A 25,476-nucleotide genomic window follows, 5' to 3' on the forward strand; every position below is an offset into this window, starting at 1 on the left:
AATAGGCAAAGAAGAAACAAAGCTATCACTCTTTGCAGATGATATGATGGTTTATTTAGAGAATCAAGTAAAAAAAATTACTTGAAATAATAAACAAATTTAGCAAAGTTGCAAGATATAAAATAAACCCACACAAATCATTGGCATTTCTATATATTACTAACAAAGCCCAACAGTAAGAGATAGAAAGAGAAATTCCATTTAAAATTACTATAGACACTATAAAATATTTGGGAGTCTACCTGCCGAAACAAAACCAGGAACTATATAAACACAATTACAAAACATTTTTCACACAAATAAAGTCAGATCTAAATAAAAATATCAGTTGCTCGTGGGTAGGCCGAACTAATATAATAAAAATGACAATTCTACCTAAATTAATTTACTTCTTCAGTGCCATACCAATCAAACTACCAAAAAATTATTTTATAGAGCTAGATAAAACAATAACAAAATTCATCTGAAAGTCCAGAACATCAAAGGAGCTAATGAAAAGAAATGCAAGGGAAGGTGGTCCAGCTGTACCTGATCTTAAATTGTTTTATAAAGCAGCAATCATCAAAACTACTTGTTACTGGCTAAGAAATAGAGTGGTGGATCAGTGGAATAGATTAGGTATGTAAGACACAACAGTCAATGATTATACTAATTTATTTGGTAAATCCAAAGACTCCAGCTTCTGGGATAAGAAATAACTACTTAGCAAAAACTGCTGAGAAAACTGGAAAAATGTATGGCAGAAACTAGGCATAGACCAACATCTTACACCCCATACCAAAATAAAGTCAAACTGGGTTCACAATTTAGATATAAAGGCTAATACTATAAGAAAATTGGGAGAGCAAAGAATAGTTTACCTGTCACATTTATGGGGAGAACAGGAGAATTTATGACCAAACAGGAGATAGAGAACATCACGAAATGTAAAATGGACAATTTTGTTTACATTAAATTGAAAGGTTTTTGCACAAATAAAGCCAATGCATACAAGATTAGGAGGCAAGCAGAAAACTGGGAAATAATTTTATAACCAGTGTCTCTGATAAGGGCCTCATTTCTAAAATATATAGAGAACTGAGTCAAATTTATAAGAATACAAGTCATTCCCCAATTGATAAATGGTCAAAAGATATGAACAGGCAGTTCCCAGAGGAAGAAACTAAAGTCATCTATAGTCACATGAAAAAATGTTCTAAATCACTATTGATTAGAGAAATGCAAATCAAAATGACTTTGAGGTACCATATCACACCTATCAGATTGGCTAACATGACAAAACAGGAAAATGATAAATGTTGGAGAAGATGTGGGAAAATTGGAACACTTATGTATTGTTGGTGGAGTTGTGAAAGGATCCAACATTTTGGAGAGCGATCTGGAACTATACCCAAAGGGCTATAAAAATGTGCATGCCCTTTGATCCAGCAATACCATTTCTAGGTCTGTATCCCAAACAGATCATAAAAATGGCAAAAGGACCCATGTATAAAAATATAACAGCTCTTTTTGAGGAGGCAAAGAATTGGAAATTGAGGGGATGCCCATCAACTGGTGAATAGCTGAACAAGTTGTGGTATATGAATGTAATGGAATATTATTGTGCAGTAAGAAATGATGAGCAGGCAGACTTCAAAAAAACTTGGAAAGACTTGTATGGACTGATGCTGAGTGAAGTGAGCAGAACCAGGAGAACATTGTACACAGTAACGGCCACATTATGGGATGACTGACTTTGTTAGACTTATCTCTTCTCAGCCATGCAAGAATCTAAGACAATTCCAAAAGATTCATGATGGAAATTGCTAACCACACCCAGAAAAAGAAATATGGCATCTGAATGCAGATGGAAGCATACTATTTGCTCTCCTTTTCCTTTGTTGTTTTGTTTTATTGTTTCATTCTCATGGTTCCTCACGTTAGTTCTAATCATTCTTTACATCATGCCTAATGGGAAAACATGCTTAACATGAATGTATATGTAGAGCCTATATCAGACTGTACACTGTCTTGGGGAGGGGGAGGGAGAAGTGGGTGGGGAAAAATTTAAAACTCAAAATCTTATGGAAGTGAATGTTGAAAACTAAAAATAAATTAATTTTTAAAAGGGAAAAAAAAGGAATACTATTTTGTGGCTGGAGGCTGGACCTCCAGAGTGGGGAGAGACCTGAAGCAGGCAAACCCACTAGCATACTACTGCAATAGTTCAGGTGTGAGGTGATGAAGGCCTGTACCAGTGGTATCACTGTCAGAGGAGAGAAGGGGGCATATTTGAGAGATATTGCAAAGGTGAAATCAACAGGCCTTGGCAAGAGCTTGAATGTGAAGAGTGATAGTGAAGAATCAAAGATGACACCTAGGATGTCACCAAGAACGAATGGGAGGATGATTTTGCCCCTGACAGTGATAGGGAGGTTGAGGGAGGGAGTATGGGAGGAAAGATAATGAGTTTAGTTTTGGACATGTTGAGGTTAAAATGTCTACTAGACATCCAGTCTGAGATATTGGAAAGGCAGTTGGAGATGCAGGATTGGAGGTAAGCAAAGAATAGGTAGATTTGGGAATCATCAGCATAGGGATGCTAATTAAGGGAGCTGATGAGAATGCCATATGAAGAAAGGAAGATGGCCCAGGACAGAATCCTGCAAGGCACCTCTGGTTAGATGGCATGATTTGGAAGAGGTCCCAGCAAAGGAGCCCGAGAAAGTGCTGTCTGCTCGGAAGAGAACCCAGAAAGGACAGGATCCAGAATACCTAAAAAGAAGGGAGTATCAAGGGTGATCAACAGTGCCAAAGGCTGCAGAGTAGTTCAGAAGAATGTGAATTGATAAAAGGCCATTGGATATAATCACTGGTCACTTTGGGAAAAGCATTTTCAGTGGAATAATGAGGTCATAAGCAGGATTATAAGGGCTCAAGAAGAGAGTGAGAAGAGAAAAAGTGGAGGCACCTATCATAAATGGCCTTTTCAAGGATTTGGCCACAAAGGGCAGAAGAAATAGAAGACAATAGTTAGCACATATAGAAGGACCAAGGGAAGGTTTTTCCAGGATATGGGAGACATGAGCATGTTTGTGGGCAGTAGGAAAGGAGCCAGTGGAGAGGGAAAGATTGAATATAAATGATAGATTAAGGATGACATAAAGAACAATTTGTTGGAGGTGGGGGATGGAATGGAATTATTTGTGCAAATAGAAGAATTAGCCTTGGTAAGGCATAAGGTCACCTGTTCCTGCAAGACAGGGGTAAAGGACAATAGTGGCAAAAGGTATATGTGATATGCGATGAAGAGGGGAGTGTAGGAGTTCATAACAAATGACCTCAATTTTTTTCCTGTAAAATATGAGGTGAGATTCTTGGCTGAGACAGTGGAGGATGGAGAGCCATGGGAAGATTGAGGAAGGATGAAAAGGATTGAAAGAATTGCTCTAGAGAGTGTGATATTGAGCTGATAAGGTACAGAAGGAGGGCCTAGAAGCAGTCAGAGCCCAGTTGAGGTTACGTAACATAAATTTGTAATGACCCTACTCAGTATGGTTGTATGATTTTCTTCACCTTCATTGAGTAGCACCTGTGTAGGAGCATATGGTGGGAATAAAAGCCAAGCCTTGGCAGAATGCAATTGGCAATATAATAAGGGGTAGAGGGACACAAGAGAAAAGGACAGTGTAGAGTTGAACTGGTTCACCAAAGGGTCAAGATTGGGGAAAGATGCGAGAGTGATTGATGTAGTGGCAATGGCCTGGGAGAAAACTGAGGAACTGAGGGATTGGAGGTTAAGGTGTGGATGAAGAATAGGATTTATTAAGAGGAGAAAGAAGGAGAAGTGGAAAGTCAACAAATTATGGTCATATGGGATTTCAGAATTCTTTAATGTGGAGGTGGTGCATTTGTGAGTGATGACAAAATCAAGGATATGACCATATACTTGTGTGTAACTGAGGTGGGGTAGAGGTCATGAGAAATGAGTAGGTTGAGGTACTGAGTCTTAGGGTGTTTCAAGGAGAGTCAACATGTATATTGAAGGCACCAAGTATGAAGGCAGGCATTGGGGAGGAGAGAAAATTTGTAAGTCAGGCATTAAACTCACTGAGGAAGAGATGTGACTTGGAGGTCTGGGGACAACAGCTATCAGATTTTTAATTGGGTTGTAGATATGAGTTGTATGAAACTCAAAGAAGTTACCAAGTGATGAAGGTATAGGGAGAACCTGGAGTGGAAGTGGAAATGGGGAAGGAGTAGTATACTAATTCCTTCCTTGACCAGTGAGCCAAGGGTAATGAGTGAAGGGTGTAGTCAACACTAGAAAGGATAGCCAGGGTGACTGTCAGCAGTGGGGACCCAGGTTGCAGTGATAACTAGAATATGGAAGGAGTGGGAGAAGAAAATATTTAGGATCAAGGGGAGTTTTTTGCTTATGGAATAAGCATTCCAGAGTGCACAGGGGAAAGGCTAAGTGGTATTTTTTATACATCTTTGCAGGGGGTGGGGAGGCAGAGTTGAGGGAAATGGAAATAAGTAATCAGGTGGGGGTGGATAGGGAATAGGATTTGGATGATAAGGGTTCAGACTCAGTAGATTGTATGGTAAGAGCTGGTATGAGAATATTCATCATTGAGTAGAAAGTACCACTCCTCTTGCCAGAGGAGGCTAGTGATCAGGCTGGTGAGAAGTGTAGCATGAGATGAAAGGCATATGATCAGATGGTATGCCCCATTTCATTACTCCACTCTCTGAAAGTTGAAGGTTAGGCAGGAAATAGAGCAGTAGGAGATAGAACTACTGTTCCCCACCAACTTTCCTCTTCATTCAAGCGACAGATACAACAAGAGATGGAAGGCCTGAGGTCAAAGGGAAGACTGATCCTCTTTGCACCCAAGCTTCTCCACAATGAAGTTGCAATATCAGGCTGGTAGCAGGTGGTGGAAGCTGCCTTGTGCTAGCACAGATGAAAGTCACTCTGCCAGCCTCTAGCAGCCTTCACTTGAGGAATATGGGCAGCAGGACATGGAAGGCATGTAGTTAGAGAAAGTCTTGCTGCTCTTCTACCTGAGGCTGGAGATCCACCTCAGCAGGAGGTAGAAGTCTTGAGGTGCAAGGGGAAGTAACAAGCAGGAGGAAGTCATGAGCAAGGGGAAGTTGCTTTGGGGCAGACAGAAGTCAGCTCAGCCCTTTGCCACTCTCTCTCAGAGAACCTACAGGAGATGAAAGGTGCAGGATCTGAAGAAGGTCTTACTCCTCCTCACCTGAGTCTGGAGATCAGGCAGGCATAGCAGGAAGTACACCATCCTGTGTAGCTTCTACCCAATATTTCCATGAAAAAAATGACCCAAAATAGTGTGATGACCACATTTTGGAATTAACAACACAATTTTTTTCCTTAAGAGGCATCCTTTATGGGCACATTGATGTTGATGCTGATGCTTATGGTGATAGCTTCTGAATAGCTTGAATTCCTCAGGCAAAACTTCTAGTGAAGATGATACAATGCCTTATGAGTACAAAACCTGTATTCATGGACACTGAATATTCAATTTAATTTCACCTCAATTCAATAAATATTTGTTAAGTGTCTATATGTGCCAGGCACTGTACTAAGCACTGGGAATACAAATTAAAAAAAAAAAAAAAAGACAGCCCTTGCCCTCAAGGGGCTTACAGTCTAATAGAGAACGACAACACACAAAAGGAAGTTGGAAAGTGGGGGCTGTGGTAGTGGAGGGTACAGGCAGAGATGCTAATGCAAAGTGGAGTGAGCTAAAAGTCTAATTTCTGCCTCTAAAAAAGAAGGCTTTGGGAAGAGTTCAGTACCCCACCTTCTGGCCCTCCAATCAGAGGGGAGAAGAGGCTGAGGGAAGTGGTATCCAAGACCTGAATCAACAGTGTGATGATGAGATTAGAAGTGATGAGCTTATCCTGGGATGGGCATTTTGTTCTGTGGAGTTGAAACCAGGCAGAGCTGCTTTTTACCTGTTTTTAGAAACCTGGGAAGCCTACAACTGCATTCTCCTATCTCATCAAGAGCTTCTTGAGCTGTTTTTCAGTTGTATCTGATTCTCTGCACTCCATTTTGGGGTTTTCTTGGCAAAAATACTGGAATGGTTTGCCATCTCCTTCTCTAGCTCATTTTCCAGATGAGGAAACTGAGGCAAATAAGGTTAATTGAGTTGTTCTGGGTCATACTGCTAGCAAATGTCTGAGGCCAGATTTGAACTCAGGAAGATGAATCTTCCTGACTCCAGACCCTGTACTTCATCTACTGTGCCACCTAGCTGCCTATCAAGAACTGCCAACCCTTGTAACTGACCAGCTCAAACTTGCTACCCATTGATTGATATAGATTAATGGGTTCTTGTTTTTCCAGTAATATCAAAGAGAAGACCATGGGACAGATAAGCTTGAGATTTTGACAAAGGCAGTCAGACAGCCCCAGCTGTATAACTCATGACAGTGCAAGACAAAGTCTTTTGGAGTACTAAGTCATCTAATAGTTTTCCGTCTCTACACATACATAGATACATGCCCCATTCCACAAGAAGTTCCCATCATGTTTGGAAAGTATTGTATCAGATTGACTAATGGTAGAAGACAAGGGATTCTTAGCTCATATAGCCCCAGCTTAATGACTGTCATAAAGGAAGGGCAATTGAGGTATGGAGCTCTAACTGTGGGAAGTCTGAGGATGTTTATACCTGCATTTTTATGTATCAAGGGTTGTGCTTTTGTCAATCATAAAAATTCTAATCCTAGTATAAATCACTAGTGTAAATAGACTCCAGGCCTGCATTATGTGATAACACAGTTAAGGATGAAGGCTTAACCTTAGGAAAAAGCCCCAACAAGAGGCTTGTAAATAGTACAAATTGTAAAGTCACAGTCATAGATGTCGTTGTGTCTTGATTACCTTCATAAAAGAACTTCCTGGTCAACCTAAGTGCCACAGTGGACATTGGTTTTGAGTATACCGAGTGAAAAGCGCCTCAGCAGCAATCTAGTGTTTTGTGGCTAACCCGAGTTTCAATAACGTGAAATGTAAGGAGCAAGTAAGGGGTAAGTGACCTGTGTTCTCTTTTGTATGCTGAGAAATAGAAGCTTGACATTTTGGAAAGCATTCTCATCTTCATAATTTCAGTGGCACAAAGAGTCTTTTCCAAGAGGCAATGAAGTAGCTCAGACATGATTATATTTTTGTAGAAGAAAAATACGGTAGACACTGAGTAGTCATGGAAAAACCTAGAGCTCTTACTTTGCCTGAAGGTGTAGCTAGGTGGCCCCAGGTCTGGAGTTAGGAAGACCTCCAATCAAATCAGGCCTCAGAAACTTATTAGCTGTGTGATCCAGGGCAAGTCACTTAACCCCATTTGCCTCAGTTCCTTCACCTAAAAAATGAGCTAGAGAAGGAAATGGCTGACCACTCCAGTATCTTTGCCAAGAAAACCCTACATGGGGTCCTAAAGAGTCAGACATGACTGAACAACATATTACTTTGATCATCTATGTAGTTGCCATTTCATAAACAGCTGTCAAACTGTAAACTTTTATATACTAGGTGCATTTTGAATTCTACATACCTGTTTCTTGGATGAAATGAATTCAAGCAACACTGATGTAGTAAACAGAGAAAGTAATGACAGAAACTCAAATTTCACTTTTTTTGGTCTGGACACCCGATGTATCAAATTGATGTAGGGCTTCCTTATGGTCTTCCCACAGGTTTATCCTTGGTTGATCACATGCTCAGAATCTTATGATACCTCACCTGGAATCCTAAAGAGCAGGAAAACTCCAGGGGTAAGAAAAATTCCAAAGAGAAGGCATTTAACTTGGGATGTTACTTGACGAGTTATAATGTTCAAAGGTCTAAAATCATTACCAATCCCCCACCAGTGATCAGCCACAGTTGATAAGCTTTGGTAAGGTCAAGTTTTTCAAAAACTTTCCTCCTACCAAGCCAGTCAAGGACTTAAATAATTGCAGATCGTGGGTAGAAATGATTTCCACAAATTCTAAGTTTACCATTCTTAGAGACTTTAGTACTGGCATGACGGGCATATTGTAACTAGATGGGTATGAATGCATGGGACACTGAATCTCAGTACTGTGAACCAATTCTTTCCTAAGTTTTTGTATCATTCCTTGGCAATGACAAAGGAAGCTTCTCTAAAGAAGCCATACTCTACATTCCCAATATAGCCCTTGGTAATATTAAACGGGTAATCACTATAGACTTGAAGAATGCTTTGTGACCTCAACAACTTTGATGAGAGTCATTATGAGAAAATATGGTCAATAATAGCTATTATTTATTTGATATTTAGAGGTTTGCAAAGTGACCTATAAACATCACCTCATTTGGTGCTAACTACCTTGTAAGGTAAATACTATAGGTATTGTTACACCTATGTTACAATTGAGGTTCAGAGGAGCTAAGTGACTTATTCATGGTCACACAATTACTAAAAGGTGACAGAAGAACTTAGGTCTTTCCCGATTCCAAGTCCAATGTCCTTACCACTATACCATACTCTTAAAATTATCTATTAGGGGCAGCTAGGTGGTGCAGTGGAGAGCACTGGCCCTCAGGAGGACCTGAGTTCAAATCCAGCCTCAGACATATGACACTTACTAGCTGTGTGACCCTGGGCAAGTCACTTAACCCCATTGCCTAGCCAAAAAAAAAAGTATCTATTGATTATTGATATACGACTGGTGTCAACACCTATCTTACACTTATAACCATTTGTAAATATTGTATTATCCTCAAGCATCTTGTCATTAACCTTCAAAATTACTTAATTCTAGGCTTTGTTGAAATCCGAATAACCAAACTATCTTTATATGGATTATTACGACAATCTTAGGTTTCCTTCTAATTGATTTGGAATAGTATACCCCACGCCCAGTACTCTCTCAAAGTAGTCTTTCTTTTTATAAAATATGTACTCCTTAATCTACAAAATTATAACCTTCGGTATCTTGAGGAACATTTAGGATTATTTCTCTGCCTTTGCACTAAACAGCATTTACACTAGAAATCACTAGTTTAATTTGTCTAATATTTAGTTACATAGGTAGATCCTTACCTGAACCATTAGAAATGCTAGATTTAGTTTCGACACATAATTCCAATAGTAAGTTGCAGTGTGAATTCCACTTACAAGGTGATACACAAAGTGTTATTTAGGAAATCCTCAAAATCTCAATGTTGAGACAGATGGCATAACTCTGTAGTATAAATAGCAGTGCCCCCATCAAGCTGCTGATTACATTTGTTAAATTTAAATCTTGGTACAATAATGGATGGTGCTGATAAGATGTATGTTTTTCAATGATTCTAAAAATTCATCTAATACTTTAACTCAAAATTTAGCTTGTACAACAAGAGATCTTACTATGGCATATATTTCAGTCACACTATCTAGAGAACAACATGCTGCTATTTAAGGTTCTCTATCTTTTTGAAGGTGGAAGAGCAAGCCTCTCTCTATAAATTCTAGGAATGCCTCAAGTTCCAGGGTGGAAATCACATTTCACTCCTTTGCAGGAACCATTTGAGTACTAAGTTAACACTACTTGTGGTTGTCTGACTTAAAAAGAATGCCATCTTTTGTGCCAGAATGGGTGCTATGTGGGCATCATTTAGTAGGTTAGGGACAAATAGGTTTGGAATGTGAATACAAATCCAAGTACATTATTGCAGTTCACTTCAGCAATACCAGAAATCCAGCAAACAAGTATAGGAATTCAAAAAGAACAAGATATTATGGAACTCAAAAGGAATAAAAAACTAATGTTGTACCATATAACCTCTAGAATATATAAGTCCCCAATGTCATTATTAGATTTGAAAGTACTTAATTAAAGAAATGGTGAGTAAAGCCAGAGAAGAAGTTCATTCATTCATCTAAATATTTATTCAGTAAGCATTTATTAAGTGTGAGTGTGCCTAATGTATTCAAAAGACTATGGTATGTGCTGGGGTAGATACAAAGGTAAATAGGGTATGGTTCTTGCTCATAAGGGACTCAATGAAACATAAATGAGAACCAACCAGGAAAGATGGAAGGGAATGGCTGTTACTTTCCACTGGGAAATGAAAACACACTATTAGTTAAAAAGTAAATATGCCTCCAATGAAATCCAACTTAGATGCCTCATCATGACATAGAAGTGGCCTTGGGTTCTCAGAGATTATGCCAGGGTAGTGCAAACTCTGGAAAAAACTATCAATCTGAAAGGCTTTAGAGTTCAGTCACAGTGGTCAACCATATTATTTGGCATCCAAGGATTAGCCTTCCTCACTTTAGAAAGGCTCATTGGGTTGGCCACTATATTATGAATATTTTTGGCTACAGAATTTCATGAAACCATCTACTAATAATGCATGAGGGGATTACTTGGAAGAAGTATCCACAGTAAAGAAATCATGGATCATTGAAGTATGAAGTAATTACAGCCCTTGCTAATTACAAGGAGAAGAAGAAAATGTTATAGAAGGATGTCCTGGGCAAGTCACTTAACCTCTGTCTGCCCTAGTTTCCTCAACTATAAAATGAGGATAATAATAGTAACTACCTCACAGAGTTGTTGTAAGGATCAAATGAGATCCTTATACAGTGTTTAACACTTAGTAGGTTACTTAGTACTTAGTAGGTACTTAGTACTTAATAGGTAAATGTTTGTTCCATTGAATATCAATATGGACCAATGAAAATGAGTATATATCAATAATGAACATTTTGAGGGAAAATATACTGACTGGACCTTCTGTGGGGAATTTATGGGAGGACAAGAGAACCTGAATGGGTTGTAATCCTCAGGGTTAGAGGAAATACTCTACAGAAACCACAGATCCACTTAAGTACTTAAGCATTAAAGAAAAGGCTGGAAATAAAACTCTAAGGTGGGTCTGCCACTGCAGGGTGTTTAATCACCTGCATACCTGGCCACTTGTGTACTAGCAGTGACTTTTGGTGCCCTTCAGGGCGTCCCTCTCCTTCCCTCTGTGAGGGGTGGTATGCATCTAGGTCTATAACAGAAAAGTTTGCAAACCTTAAAATGCTATAGAAATGCTAGCTATCAACATTAGAAGACATGGAATTTAATAATACCTCAAAGGACTAGAAGATGTGGAATTTAATAATACCTCAAAGTACCAGGATTTATCAATTGATGCAGTGAACCTTTTTTAACCCATAAGGCAAAGAAAAGATAGGATAAAAATTTCTATTTCAAAGTAAAATTAAAAAAAAATTTTTTATTGCATCAACTGATGTTCATAATCAGCAGGAGCTGACCTCCTATAGGCAACTAGGATGAGCAGTGGATAGAAGGCTGAACCTGGAATCAAAAAGACTTGAGTTCAAATCCTGTCTCACACACCAGCTGTATGACCCTGGGCAAGTCATTTAAATGCTGTATACCTTAGTTTCAACTGTAAAATGAGGATAATAACCTACTTCTCTGGGTTGTTGTGAGGATCAAATGAGATAATAATTGAAAGTGCTTAGCACAGTATCTGACATACAATAGGCTCCTAATAAATGCTTCAACAAAGGAAACATGTTTATTTCCTTACAATGTTAAAGAAAGTGAAGAAAGAAATCTGAAAAAGAACTTAAGAAAAAATAATTAACCTTTACATAGCGTTTTGTGGTTTGCAAGTGGCTTCACACTTGTGATTTCATTTGTTTTTCACAACCCCGTGTTTAATCCCCTTTTTACCAATGAGAAAACCAGGCATTAAGTGACTAGCCCCAAGGTCGCACAGAACGTAGAGGCAGGATTCGAACTCTAGTCTTCCTGAATCCAAGTCCAGCACTCAACACGCTATGCCATCCCACCTGCCAACAAAGTCTCACCTCCTAAAGAAGGTGCTAGAAACCTGGCAACACCTCGATTCCAGGCACGAAGTACATTCAGTCGTATGCAAAGCTTTGCTAAACCTACCAGCGGGTTCTAGCTTTCTGGAAGGAAGATACAGGCAAACAGTTATGGTTTCAAAACAATCTAGATTGTTTGCAGCCTCTGCGTTCCAGGTGACTAGCATTACATCCCTCCCGTTATTCGCCTCTCCCAAGCCCAGCCGGGATACCACGGAGAGAGCCATCAGCTGGACACGAATTCACCGTGCGGAGGAGCCGGCGAAAAGTTGTATTTCGAATCATGTCATGTACCTGCCTACAACTCCCAGCACCCCCTGCACAAAGTCAACAAATAGACCGCGGTTCCTCATTTCAGATTTTGTGCAAGACCGTTTGCAGTCGCTCCTGGGAGACGCAGTTTCGCTGTGAAGTCATTATGGCCGATTCTTTCTCAACTTCTGCAGAAGCGAAACTACATTTCCCACAAGGCTGCGAGAGAAGGCACCGGGCAGCCTACGTCACTGCGGCGGCCGACCAATGAACGTGCCGGGCGGCGGTGAGGCGAACGCCGTCAGGCGCCGAAGTGTTTTTTTTGCCCGAGCCGAGCGGCTGCTGCTAGCGGAGGCGCCATATTGAAAGGGACAAAACTCCGGCGACAGCGAGTGACACAAACAAACCCCCGGACCCTCCCCCCATTTCCCCAGCTCTAAGGGCCGAGATGTTGTACCTAGAGGACTATCTGGAGAGTGAGTGTGAGGCGGGGCGGCTGCTGCCCGCGGGAGCGTCGGGCGGGCGAGCAAACGGGCGGGCGGGAATGGGGGGAGGCGGGGGGATGTTTCTTTCTCACGGTAACTGGCAGCCTCGCTGTGGGCTGCCGCCTCCCCCCCTCGTCCCCCTCCTCGCACGCACTTACGTACGGACGGACGTGCGTAATTAGGCCTCTGGCCCCGCCCCCTCTGACGGGTTGTGTCTCTCCGACAGTGATTGAGCAGCTGCCGATGGACCTGCGGGATCGCTTTACGGAGATGCGCGAGATGGACCTGCAGGTGCAGAGTGAGTGACTTTTCCCCGCGCTTGCTTGAACTCCGAGCACCTGTTCCCCTCCCGCCAGCGCCCCCTGCTGCATAAACGGCCCAGTCTCAGCAGCGCCTTTCGTCTGGTGGGGTTTGGGATGGGCGGGTAACGAATGGTGTCCTCCGAATGAACATGCTTCTTTGGCGAGAGAAAGTGGGGAAGTGTTTGACTTCGTGCAAAGGTTCGGGCCACTTAGAATTGTGCGGAAAACTGCGTGTTTCTTTAAGACCGTCTGAGATAATTTTTTTCAGTGGAATTCATAGCTCAGCAAATGTGGAACTAGGGGCTTTGGGGGGGGTTAGATTACAGATGCTGTCAATCATGTTTAAATTAACTTCAATTTTATTTTCATATAGAAAAACGTATCCGAGCACCAGCCTAGGCTTTTGTGGCAGCATTAAAAAAACAAAAACCAAAAAGCTATCTCTTAATAGCGGATATGGAAGACTTAACAGTCTTGAGTGAGGAGTGAGTGAACAAAGTCTAGAAATGAAATTTCTTTGTGGGAAGGTTCTTGCCTACTCTAGTAGTGCAGATATGGGAACTTACCTAAGCATCACCTGTTCAGTGTCAGGAACCAGTAAGCTAACTCTCTACCCAGGCCACTGTTCTTTCCACAAGACTAAGTGATTTTCCTACAAAAGAACATCAAGTGATTCTTTCTTACGAAAGATGAGGCAGTACCTCAAAATTGTGCTCCAAAACAAGAAAGAAGTCCAAGTACATGCCCTGCTTTTTCCAGTGAAGGTCTCTCTGAGCCTCGGGTCTTCCCATATGTAAAATGGGGATAATAGCTGCACTGCCTGCCAGTCTCGTAGTTGTGAGGATTAAACAAAAGGGAAAGGGAAAGAATTTTAAAAAGCATAAAATACAGTAGTAGTATGGAAGACTAGTATTGTAATCAGAGCTAGAAGATATGGGTTCATGACTTGGCTCTGTCACTTAAAATGTAAGTGAACTGGGGCAAATTCTGTAACTTCTCTGAGCCTTGGTTTTCTCATTTGTGCCTCAAAGTGTCTTCTGTAAAATGGGTATAATGATACTAATAATAAAGAAATAAATAATGATACTCATTTCATGAGATTGCTGTGACAAGGTAATGAAAATATTTTGTAATTAAAGCACTATGTAGGTACAAAGATATATTATTAACACTCTGCTGTGTGTCATTCTTCTTTTTAGTAGTAGTCTCTGACCATTAATGGGCAATTCATGTGAATAAATGAGCCACATGAGGAACAATTCCCAGAAGGACATAGGCCTTAAGCTGCTATGTTTCCTTGTTATGTGGGTAGGATCTAGATTTATGACTTGTTCTGATCCACATGTATACCTGCATCTCTGTTCAGCTGGAGAGAGAGATGTCATTAGGACTCCTGTAGTACCTTGTGTAGACTATGAAAGACGTTATCCAGTAGGAACAATATTATAAATGAGTTCCCCTTACTAACACTCACAAAAGCTGATAAAACTTTCTAACAGTATCACTTTCTACTGTCTTTTTATAACAAATGGATATTTTAGTTACATTCCCAAGGTAAATAACTGGGCTAGCATGAGAACAAGCATTATTTGTAACATTGTTTCTATGAGAAAATATACTTTGAATTCCAAACAGTTGATTTACAAATTAAATTTTAGAATACAACTGTTTCCAAGACTGGAGACTACCAGTACTCAAATCATAGAAGTATAATTCTAAAGCTGGAGAGTACCTTAGCAATCAAGTCCAAGCCTTTTGTTTTACAGATTAGGAAACAGGCCTAGAGACATTGTGATTTGTCAAAAGTCACATTATGGAGTAAATAAGATGGATTATATATAAATGGAGGGGTTTCTTTATATTTCTTTTTATTTTGGGGAGTGGGGAAGGAGTCCAAAATCTTGATTTCATTGATTTGTTAAGCTCTCTGTGTAGGAACCTAGTCTATCAAAAGAAGTATTGTGTACTGCTAACAACCTTATGAAAGAACACTCCAAATCAAGAATAATTAGAGAAATGCAAATTAAAACAACTCTGAGATTTTGCCCAACAACCAAGAGATTGGTAAAGGTGACAAAAGATAAGAATAGTCTGTATTGGATGGGGTTGTACAAAGGTGGGAAAGTATTGGTGAAGCTGTGAATTGGCTCAGACATGCTGGAAGGCAATTTAGTATGAGGCAAAGAAAGTGACTAAAATGGCCTTTCCCTTTGACCTGGAGATTCTGCTGCTAGGCATAAACCCCAAGGAATATACCCCAAAATATAAGAGTTCTTGTAGTTGCAAAGAACGGACGCAAAGTACACTTCATGAATGTAATGGAATACTCTACATGAAATTATGAATATAATATGGCAAATACAGGAAAGCGTGGGAAAACTTAGATGAAGTGATACAAATTTTAATACAGAGCCAGTGAGAAAATATAAACAATGACTACAGCAAAATGAATGGAAAGAACAAAAACCACCAAGCAATGAAAACTGAATGCTGTGAAATTATATGAATAAGCTTGTCCTCAGAGAGGAGATATGAGAATACTCCCTTGTCCCCACCCTAATGCTTTTTTTGCAGAAGGAAGGGGGCTATGTATATGGAGCAATGCATATAATGTTAATTGTTAATGTATATATATGTATATGTATACAATATATGTATATATATTGGCTAGTTTTGTTGAACTGTTTTTCCTTCATTTTCTTTTTTATGAGGAATTTTCCCCTAGCAGAGGGTAAAGGGGAAGGAAACAATGGGAAATGCAGATTATATAAAAACAAACAGAAGATAACAATAAAATTTATTTTAAAAATATTCTCTGTATGTTTGTAGATCTGCAACTTACAGTTTTAGAGTTGCTTGGGAAATTGAAAAGATAAGTGATTTGTCCATTTTCACACAGCTAATAAGTGTCAGGGGCAGGTGTTCCTATATCCAAAGCTAGCCCTCTATCCACTATGCTGCTGTCTTTAAATCTTGATTTGTAAAATGAGTGGATTGGGCCAGATCATCTTAAGAGCTGTGAGTCTATGAAGATACATTATTACAAATTGGAATGTCTGTTCTGATAAATTAGTTATGATGATTTACTTCCAGTCACATATGGGCTCTCCTAGCTTTGCAGTTTCTGTACCTATTTAATTTAGTTTTTACTTCCAAGGAGTTTCCATTCAAAAGTTAAAAATGGTAATATAGGCAGACCATAAATCTCTGTTTGAATCAATTTCATTGAATGTTGAAGAAGTTTCTTAGTTAAGAAAGGAAAATAATTTTAAACTATTTGATCATTTGGGGGACTTGTAGTTTTTTCTTCTATTCAGGAAATTAAGACATCCTATCATTTTGCTTTGAGATAAGATACTGGCCAATGAAAAGGGACAAATGGAAGTATTTTTTTGGAAAGAATCTTGTAAGAAAGAAAGGCAAGTTATAAAATATGATGTACATTTATTTTTATAAGGAAAAATTTATGTATTCAGGGTATGAGATTGCTAACATAATATTGAAGGCTTCTTTTTGTATATTGTAGATGCAATGGATCAACTAGAGCAGAGAGTCAGTGAATTCTTTATGAATGCAAAGAAAAATAAACCTGAATGGAGAGAAGAACAAATGACATCCATCAAAAAAGTATGTTCAGCATTGGAAATCATTACCATAAAACTTGGAACATTCTAAGGAAGACTGAGGAAGATTGTCGTTTTAATTTTCTTTCTAATTAAGGAAGTAATTGTTGGGCTTTTACATGATTCTGGACAGATTTAGACTTTCTAGAGTATGACAGCTTCAACAAAAGGAGTTACAGTAATTGAAATGTTTTTTTCATGTTGTAATTTTTGTTTCATTGAAAGTTGTGTCTTTTCATTTAAAGTTGCAGAATTATAAAAATGAGTTGGTTCCTTTTTTCTTCATAAATTAATATATTTAAAAGAATACTTTCCTCTCAGTTCAATCTGTGCCATTTCAATATAGGTCATTGATGAGATGTTTCTTGTAATCAATTGCTTTTACCTTCAGAGGATGTAAAATAGACCCTTCAATTTTGTGATGATGTAACCTGGATGAAAAATCCCCAGGACTTCTGACATACCCCATAGATTGCCAGACATCTAATGTGACATGTGCTGGATCCTAGACTGAAGGATTCCTTGAACCCTAGCTAATTATGGATTCCCCAGAATTCTAGCCTAGGCCTCCATCTGCCCCTGTGCTGAACCAAAGCTTTTTCACACAGGTAAACTATTGGCCTAAACTTGGTTATATTCCATAGGACCCTAAGAAAGGAAAGTTGAGAACAGAACCAGGACCAAATCATAGTCCTGACAGTCTACCAGATTTAGGCTTTGAGCAGAACTGACTTAGGTACTAGGGATACCTGAAGTCCTGAAGATCTTTATCCCAGAGATAATTAGATCCATCAACCTCTGGTGAGGTCTGATGGCAGGGTGTTAGGGGAGTAAAGCAGCATGACATAAAAATTAACCATGTTTTTCTGAATTTAATTTGTTCCGGATAACAATCTGATGGTTGAGCTGTATGAATCAATGTGTGATTTTATGATTTTACAGGGAATATAGGATAGCTAAGGAGAGCTAGAAATTGAAGGTGAACTTATTCTTTTAATATAAGTGCAAGTGGCATTTTTTGTAATGTTTCTTAAAGGGTGAATATTTAAATGTACTCTTCTATCAGCTTTTAATCATGATATTAAACATTCAGTAGATAAAATAATCTTTTTTTAGCCTTATTTGAACCTCAAATTGAAGTTCAGTTTGAAATTGTAACTTTATACCTATTTTCCTTCAGAACCTTTCCCAAAATTCTGAAGACTTCAGTTCTTTCTTCCTCATCCCTTCCCTCAACCCCTCTTTTTTAAAAGTTTTTTTTTTTAATGGAACCTTAGAACTTAGAGACTAAGTAAAATCCTAATAGAACCAATGGATAACATCTACAACTCTGATTTACTAACTTTACTAAATTTGAGTGAGTCACTTATTTTGAGCCTCAAGTATAAGGGGTTGGATTAGATCAACAGTTTTTAAATTTTTTGGTCTCAGGACCCCAAAGAGTTTTTGTTTAAGTGGGTTATAAAAGTCTCTATTTTCCCTATTAGAAAGTAAAACTGATGTATTCTTAAAATATGTATTAATTAAATTAACAGTATAACCCCCCCATATGTGAGCATAAATAACATTTTATTTAAAATAGCTATATTTTCCAAAACAAAAAAAAATTAATGAGAAGAATGGCATTGTTTTACATATTTTTACAAATATCCTTAAACATCTGGCTTTATAGAAGATAGCTGGATTCACAAATCTCCATCTGTATTCTGTCTGTTGGGATATGTTGTTTTGGTTGGAAGAAAATTTGATCTGTCACAGATACGGAGTTGGGAAAAGGAGACATATAGGCCAATAATATTTTAGCATTACTGTGAAAACAGTTTTGACCTTGTGGACTCCCTGAAAGGGTTTCAGGGGCCCTCAGGAATCTATGTACCATACTTTGAGAACCCCTGGACTAGAAGACATCTGCCATTTCCTCTAGTTCTGACATCTTGTGAGCCTATGCTTCTGTATTTAAAGTGACCTTCTTTTGCCTGTTGGAGAGTGACTTATAGCTTCTACTTTAGTTTTGTTATTAGTTCTTGTTGGACTAACCACTTTGGCTAGTAGACTCTCAGACAATATAGGAGTTTTGATGATCCTGCAACAACAGTTTGACTACCCCAGGTGGTTGAACTCCACAGCATTATCTAGGGGAATATAAAAGTTCACTTTGCAGGCTTCCACCAAGAACTTGACTACCTCCAGGTGAACTTCCTCTACAGCAACATGCAGTACAGAGCAGGCTGATATCTTCTGGCTGATAAGGCAAACCTTTGAAAAGCTGAAACATCCTCACTACAGGCAGCAAAGAACAGATTTCTCCACAGTAAAAATTTTTTTAAGGCATAAGGATAGGGCCTGGACTGTGGATTTCATTGGTTTAGGAACTCCTAGTCTTAGTTGTTTAGAGTACTGAGAGATTAAGCAACTAGTTTGTGTTTACTTTTTAATGATTATTGAAATGTTCTTTTAAGTGTTTGCATAATAAATTATGTTGGAGCTGATTTACATACTGATGAACCATTGGATCATAGATTTAGAACCAGAAGGGGATCTTAGAAACCTTCAAGTCTAATCTCTTTATTTTATAGTTAAGGAAACTGACATCAGGAGTTTAATTGACTTGCTCAAGATCACACAAATAATAAGCACAACCAAGATTCAAACCCAGGTCCTCTAATTCCAAAAAATAATGACAATATCTGACATTTATGTAGACATTATGCTTTAAGATTTGTAAAGCACCTGACATGTTATCTCATTTGAGGTCCACAACATATGAAGGAGGTAATATATCATCTTCATTTTACAGAGGATAAAATTGAGACTGTCTGATATTAAGTGACTAGAAATTTTGAAAGCATTATTTGATTTCAAGTCTTCCCAATTCCACAATTGGGAAGTACTCTCTCTGCTATACCATGTTGTCTCCCAAATCTGGTGTTCTTGCCATTACAGCACTGTTATGTGAAGTCAGTTTTGTCTCTGAAATACACATTTTAATTTTCAACATTTGTTATTGACATTAACATATTTTCACACAGGATTATTATAAAGCTTTGGAAGATGCAGATGAGAAGGTACAGTTGGCAAACCAGATATATGACTTGGTAAGTAAAGGATACAGAATCCAGTTAAAACTTATTCATGGATTGGATTTGTATTTGAATGTTTAATATTATTTCAGCTATGCTTGTCCATCATTTATAATATTTTTATGGAGAAATACAGTTTGGTTTCTAGTTTTGGATCTTAGGAACATATTTTCCCCTGCCATTGGCATCTGGGAAGAAAGGCCCCTTTAAGGGATGAGTAGGTAATCTTGAGCATCAGCACCTTATTTCTTCAAACCTGTGCACTATTTAAAACAAGGTATCTCTAGATTAGTCATTTACCTGCTGTTCTGAATTGAGCGGTTGTTTCTGTGTCAGTGGTGGTGGGCTGCTTTTTGATATGGTCTCTCTCACTTCCATATTCTTGAATATGATTCATTTAAGAGTCAAGTGTTCATAAGTAAGGACCAGCCACTATGTCCTTTTTTTGAAATTTCTTTTTTTAAAAAGGGAGTAGTGAAGAATAGCAGTGTGGATTAAGAATAGAGTAACAGCTGAAATTTTTGCCCTGAGTTTGAATTGCTGAAAAAATTGATTCAGACTGCGCACTATTATGACTACAAACTCTTATTTTTAACTTTTATTTTAATGGCTGTAATCTTCTGAAGTTAGTGGGTTTGCCTCCTCTAATGTGTTTAACGTGAAATGTGCCTTCTTGACATCATTTTGTAGTTTTCTTTCAAAGTATTATAGTCATAATAACATTTCACATGAATACTTGATATAGTCATTTTTGAAAACTGAGAAGGAAAAAAATAGAAATATAAGTCACAGAAAACAAAATAATATCCTCGTTTTTTTGCTTTCTGACTTTTGGTTTAATGACATTGATGACATTCTGACATTGGTTTAATGATCAATGCCCCATGTGGAACCTGGGACAACAAATACTACCTCAAGCATACCAGAAAGCAAACACCTTGAAGGGGAGCAGCTATTTTCAGGGGAACTGGGTCAGTGTCTTCCTATGCTGTAAGCAGTTTGTCTGACTTTTCATCGTCCCTGCTGCTACTCTACCCTTACTCATTGCATCAGCACTAGAGCTTTACATTACCACCTATACTGCTTAACTGAACACAACCCAGGCATCACATGCCATGCCTCTCACCACTAGAATCCAGCAATGGACCTGTTCCTCAGCCATCAGGCCCTTCCCTGTAGGACTTAAACCTTAGATAACTAGGTACCTCATCTCTGTTACTTAAAACCTCTAACACCAAGCCTTCCCCTCCCTTTTAGGACCCTAACCAAGACCAAGGACTCAGATACCAGATCTCTTGTTTTCAGAATCTATATTTGAAGGGCTGCTGATACCAAGCTTAGTCTCCCCATTTCCATTGTGGTACCCTCTACCATTTGTATGGTACTTAAGGGTGGGAACCCCAGTCATACGATGATATAACCCCATTCTATGGCTAGCAAACTCCTGCCTTTAACTTTCCTAATCCTAGTGACATGCATTACCAAAGTAAGTGTTGTCTTCTCCCTCCTCCCCCACACTTCTCGTTCTTTTATCCCCATCTACCACACCCCTGCTCCTCTCATGCCTTTTCCAGCCTTATCCTCTTCTTGTGCCTTCTGAAATTCCCATTTGTTCATTAACACACTTGCCTCCATAGGATCATAGATCTACAGCTGGAAGGAACCTCAGAGATTATCTATCTAGTTCAATTCCCTCATTTTACAGATGAGGAAACTGAGGCCCAGGGAGGCTGTGACTTGCCAAAAGTACAGAGATAAGTGTCAGAGGTGTTGTTTGTGCCCAGCTATTATTACTCCAGAGACTGATTTTTTCACTGTACCGTGTTGCATTGTCTTGGACTTTTCCTCTTTCCTTGCATTTTCTGCACACACGCAGAGCACCTCCTTACTAAAGACTGGGTGTCCTCTTCCATGATCCCTCTGGTTTTTGAGGCATCATGGTATATATATTGGAAAGAACTCCAGCTCTGAAGTCAGAAGACTCTGATCCTTACTACTCATGTGGCCCTGGGATCCTATTTTACCTTTGTAGGCCTCCATTTCCTCATCTGTGAAATTAAGGAGCGGGCCTAGATGTCCTCTGAGGTCCATGAGGAGGAAGCGTGGGTATACTCTTGACTCCCTGTTGTCACTTCCAGACTCCTTCCGCTATCATCAAAAAGTAGCCTCTCTTTAAGGTTCGTTCTATCCAGGATTATCATCCTATTTAGATCTTGGTGGTAGTTAACTACCAGTCTCCAGATCATTCTACTTTCTTTCTTGAAGAATTCTGTACTTGAATTCTGCTCTGCCCCAACCCCTGCCCTTATGTTTGGAGACTTCAGTATGCTTTTTGATGTTTCCTCAATACCTCAGCCTTCTAGTTCATCAGTCTCCTTAACTGCCATGACCTACACCTTTGCTGCCTCAGTCACACAAGTATACTCTTCACCCTGTATTTCATTATCACAGCTGTTCTACTTGCATGACCAACAATCTAAAGTTCCTCTATCTGACCATAACCCCTTAACCTTCCATCTTTCCCTGTGCCTCACTTCTACTAAACCTATTCTTTATCCTCTCCATAACTTCCAGGCTTTCCTGGGCCATTAGGTTCTGAAGATAGTTCCCTTGCTCTGGCTTCGCTTTGCTCCCTTCCAAGGTTTACTATTTTAAACATACACTTTCCTCTACCCTTGAAGCAGTTGCCCTCTTATGCTGTTGCCTCTCTTACCTTACCCGGCCTTGGTTTATGCCCAACATCTGATGTCTCCTTTGCTCCTGTTCCAGTTCTTTTGAACAACTCTGGGGAAGTCATACAGATATAATGACAAGTCCACTATAGATTTGTTATATTTAATTTCATTTGGACCCTCAATGACACTAGGCAGTCTATTTGTTCTTTGCTAATTAACTCACTCCGTATGGTGGCTATTTCAGACTTTCACTTCTCATTACACCTCGTACTACCATCTCACTCTCAGCATAGAAAATACTTTACAAAGAAAATAGAGGCTGTTCACGAGGAGATCCTTCTTTTCCTGTATTCTGCATTTCAAAACCTACAGTCTCAAAACATCATCTCCATTTCTCTTTCTTTTCCCCCATTTTCTGATGAAGAAGCGGTTCTTCTTGCAAGACAAACCCCTTTACTTGTACCTTTGCTCCTGTCTCCATGGTAGGTAGATTATTACTGCAGTTCAGAGGACCTAGCTTCAAATTCTTTTTTTTTTCTTTTTTTTGGTATTAATTTATTTTGACTTATCAACAATCACTTTCATAAGCTTTTGAGTTTTAAATTTTTCTCACCCTTCCTCCCCAAGACGGCATGCAATCTGATATAGGCTATATGTGTACATTCTTATTAAACATTTTCATATTACTGATGTTGTAGGTAAGAATTAGAACCAATCAGAGGAACCACCAGAAAGAGGAGACAAAACACAGCAGAAGAAAAGAAATAGCAAATAGTATGCTTCGATCTGAATTCGAACTCCATAGTTCTTCGGATGTGGATAGCATTTTCCATCATGGAGATGTCTTAGATCCTTGCATTGCTGAGAAGGGCTAAGTCTAACAAAGTTAGTTATCACATAACGTGACTGTTACAACATTCTCTTGGTTCTGCTCACTTCACTCAGCATCAGTCCGTGCAAGTCTTTCCAGGTTTTTCTGAAGTCAGCCTGTTCATCATTTCTTATAGCACAATAGTATTCCATTACATTCATATACCACAACTTGTTCAGCCATTCCCCAATTGATGGGCATCCTCTCAATTTCCAATTCTTTGCCACCACAAAAAGAGCTGCTGTAAATATTTTTGTACATGTGGGCTAGCTTAATATTCTTTTACTGGTCTACCATCGTTGTGATCTTGGGCAAGTCACTTAACCTCACTGAGCCTCAATTTCCTTCCCTATAAAATGCATTGGACTAGATGTCCTCTCAGGTTGGTGTCAGCTCTAGAGCAGTGAACCTGTGATACTCTAGCAGCTTGCTCCTATAATCATCCCATCCCTTTCTCTCACTGTCTACTAAAGCCTTCCCTATTTCTCATAAACATGCCAGGTCTCTCTCATCCTTTAAAAAAAAAAAACAACCTTTTACTTCACTGTACCATTCCTTTTAAGCCATTATCTTACCTCTTCCTTTCTTAGCTAAACTCCTAGAAAAAGCCTTCTATACTCATTGCCTCAACTTCGTCTCCTCTTACATCTCAGTTCCTTGCCATTTGGCTTCTTACCTCTGACTTTATATTGCTTTCTGCAGAGTAGCCAATAATTTCTTAATTGCCAATCCACCTGCCTTTTCTCAGTCTTCTTCCTTTGTGATCTTTCTGCAGTATATTGACTACCTTGTCCTCCTAATACTCCCTCCTTTCTAGGTATTTATGACACCACTGTCTTAGTTCTCCTACCTCCTTTGCTGCCTCTTCAAAGTTCTCTTGGCTGGATTATTATCATTCCTTATCCCCAACCTTAGATGTCACCCATAGCTTTGCCCTTCTTTTCTCTCTCCACATACTTTCATTGATCTCATTAGATCCTCTCGGTTCAATTTATTTTTGTTTGTATCTGTTCAGATGAGTCAAAGATTTCCACCTCCAACTGTAGTCCCTCGATTACATTCCAGCCCCATATTACCAATTGCCTATTACATATTTTCTTCTGGATGCCTATTAGGTATTTTAAACTTAGCGTGTCTAAAACAGAATTCTTTATCTTTCCTCCAGAATTCGATTCTGTTCTTAATTTGCCTATTTCTGTCTTGGGTAACGTCTTTCCAGTAACTCAAGTTTGCAACCAAGGAAGCTATCTTCAGCACTTCACTTTCCCTCACACCCAATAGCCAGTCAGTTTTTAAGTCTTAAATTCTACTTCCCTGTGTCTCAGAACATCCCTCTCCCTTGACTTACATCCCCAATTTTAGGCCCTCATCATCTCTCACCTATAACGTTGCATTAGCACCCTAATTGGTCTCTCAGTCTCTACCCTTTCCAATCCATTTTACTCACAGCTGCCAAATTGGTATTCCTGAAAATCAGGTATGATCACATTACTTGCCTGCTTAGAAATCTCTAGTGCTTCCAGGTGCCACTAAGATAAAACACAGACTCCTCAGTTTGGCATTTTAATCCCTGAATCCATCTTATCTTTTCAGGTTGATTATTTATTACTCCCCTTTACACTATCGATGTTCCAGCCAATCTAATGTATTTGCTATTTACCATATGTGGCATTTGTTCTCCTATATCTGTGCCTTTGCATGGGCTATCCCCTGTGCTTGGAATGTCAGTCAGTCAATAAACATTTATTAAGCACTTGCTGTGTACCAGGCATTTGTACTTCCTCTTCACCTTTGCTTCTTAAAATCTCTATCTTCAAAATTGAGCTCAAGCTTCAACTCTTATATAAGATCTCTATTTCTCCAGTAGCTTTGTTAGTATTCCCCCCCCCTTATGTTTTTTTTGTGTGTTTATGTTTGTTTTTACTAATATATGATTGTTGTTCTGGACAGCTAAGTGGCACAGTGGATAGAGTGCTGAGACTGAAGTCAGAAAGATTCATCTTCCTAAGTTCCAATCTGGCCTCAGACATTTACTAGCTGTGTGATCCTAGGCAAGCCACTTAACCCCATTTGCCTCAGTTACTTATGTGTAAAATGAGCTGGAATGGCAAAACCACTCCAATATCTTTGCCAAGAAAACCCCAAGTGGGGTCACAAAGAGTCAGACAGAATTGAAACAACTGAACAACAGTAACAAATTATCATCCTCCTAGTAGCATGTCAGATCTTTGACACCTAAACCTTTTTTGCTTTTATCTGTTTGCTTAACACCTAGCCTGGATCTAGCACATAGTAGTTATTTAGTA

General features: G+C 39.1%; 1 protein-coding gene across 4 annotated transcripts in view; it reads left to right on the plus strand.

The window, feature by feature from the left end:
- The first annotated feature begins 12,472 nt into the window (after nucleotides 1-12,472).
- ING3 (inhibitor of growth family member 3) overlaps nucleotides 12,473-25,476 on the plus strand; it is a 50,410-nt gene continuing 37,406 nt past the window's right edge. For 3 of the 4 annotated variants that reach the window (XR_003568541.1, XM_027855185.1, XM_027855186.1), the window contains exons 1-4: nucleotides 12,473-12,610; nucleotides 12,846-12,917; nucleotides 16,448-16,548; nucleotides 19,574-19,639. Coding sequence is in view for 3 of the 4 variants with exons in the window: in XM_027855185.1 (XP_027710986.1) it covers nucleotides 12,583-12,610; nucleotides 12,846-12,917; nucleotides 16,448-16,548; nucleotides 19,574-19,639 (267 nt within the window). In the remaining variant the exon portion in view is untranslated. Of the gene's footprint in view, nucleotides 12,611-12,845; nucleotides 12,918-12,959; nucleotides 13,120-16,447; nucleotides 16,549-19,573; nucleotides 19,640-25,476 lie in introns of those variants that run through there. The other variant, XM_027855188.1, reaches the window with a different exon arrangement.

The sequence above is a fragment of the Vombatus ursinus genome, unplaced genomic scaffold (assembly GCF_900497805.2).
Source record: "Vombatus ursinus unplaced genomic scaffold, bare-nosed wombat genome assembly UNPS02010788.1, whole genome shotgun sequence".
Lineage (NCBI taxonomy): Eukaryota > Metazoa > Chordata > Mammalia > Diprotodontia > Vombatidae > Vombatus > Vombatus ursinus.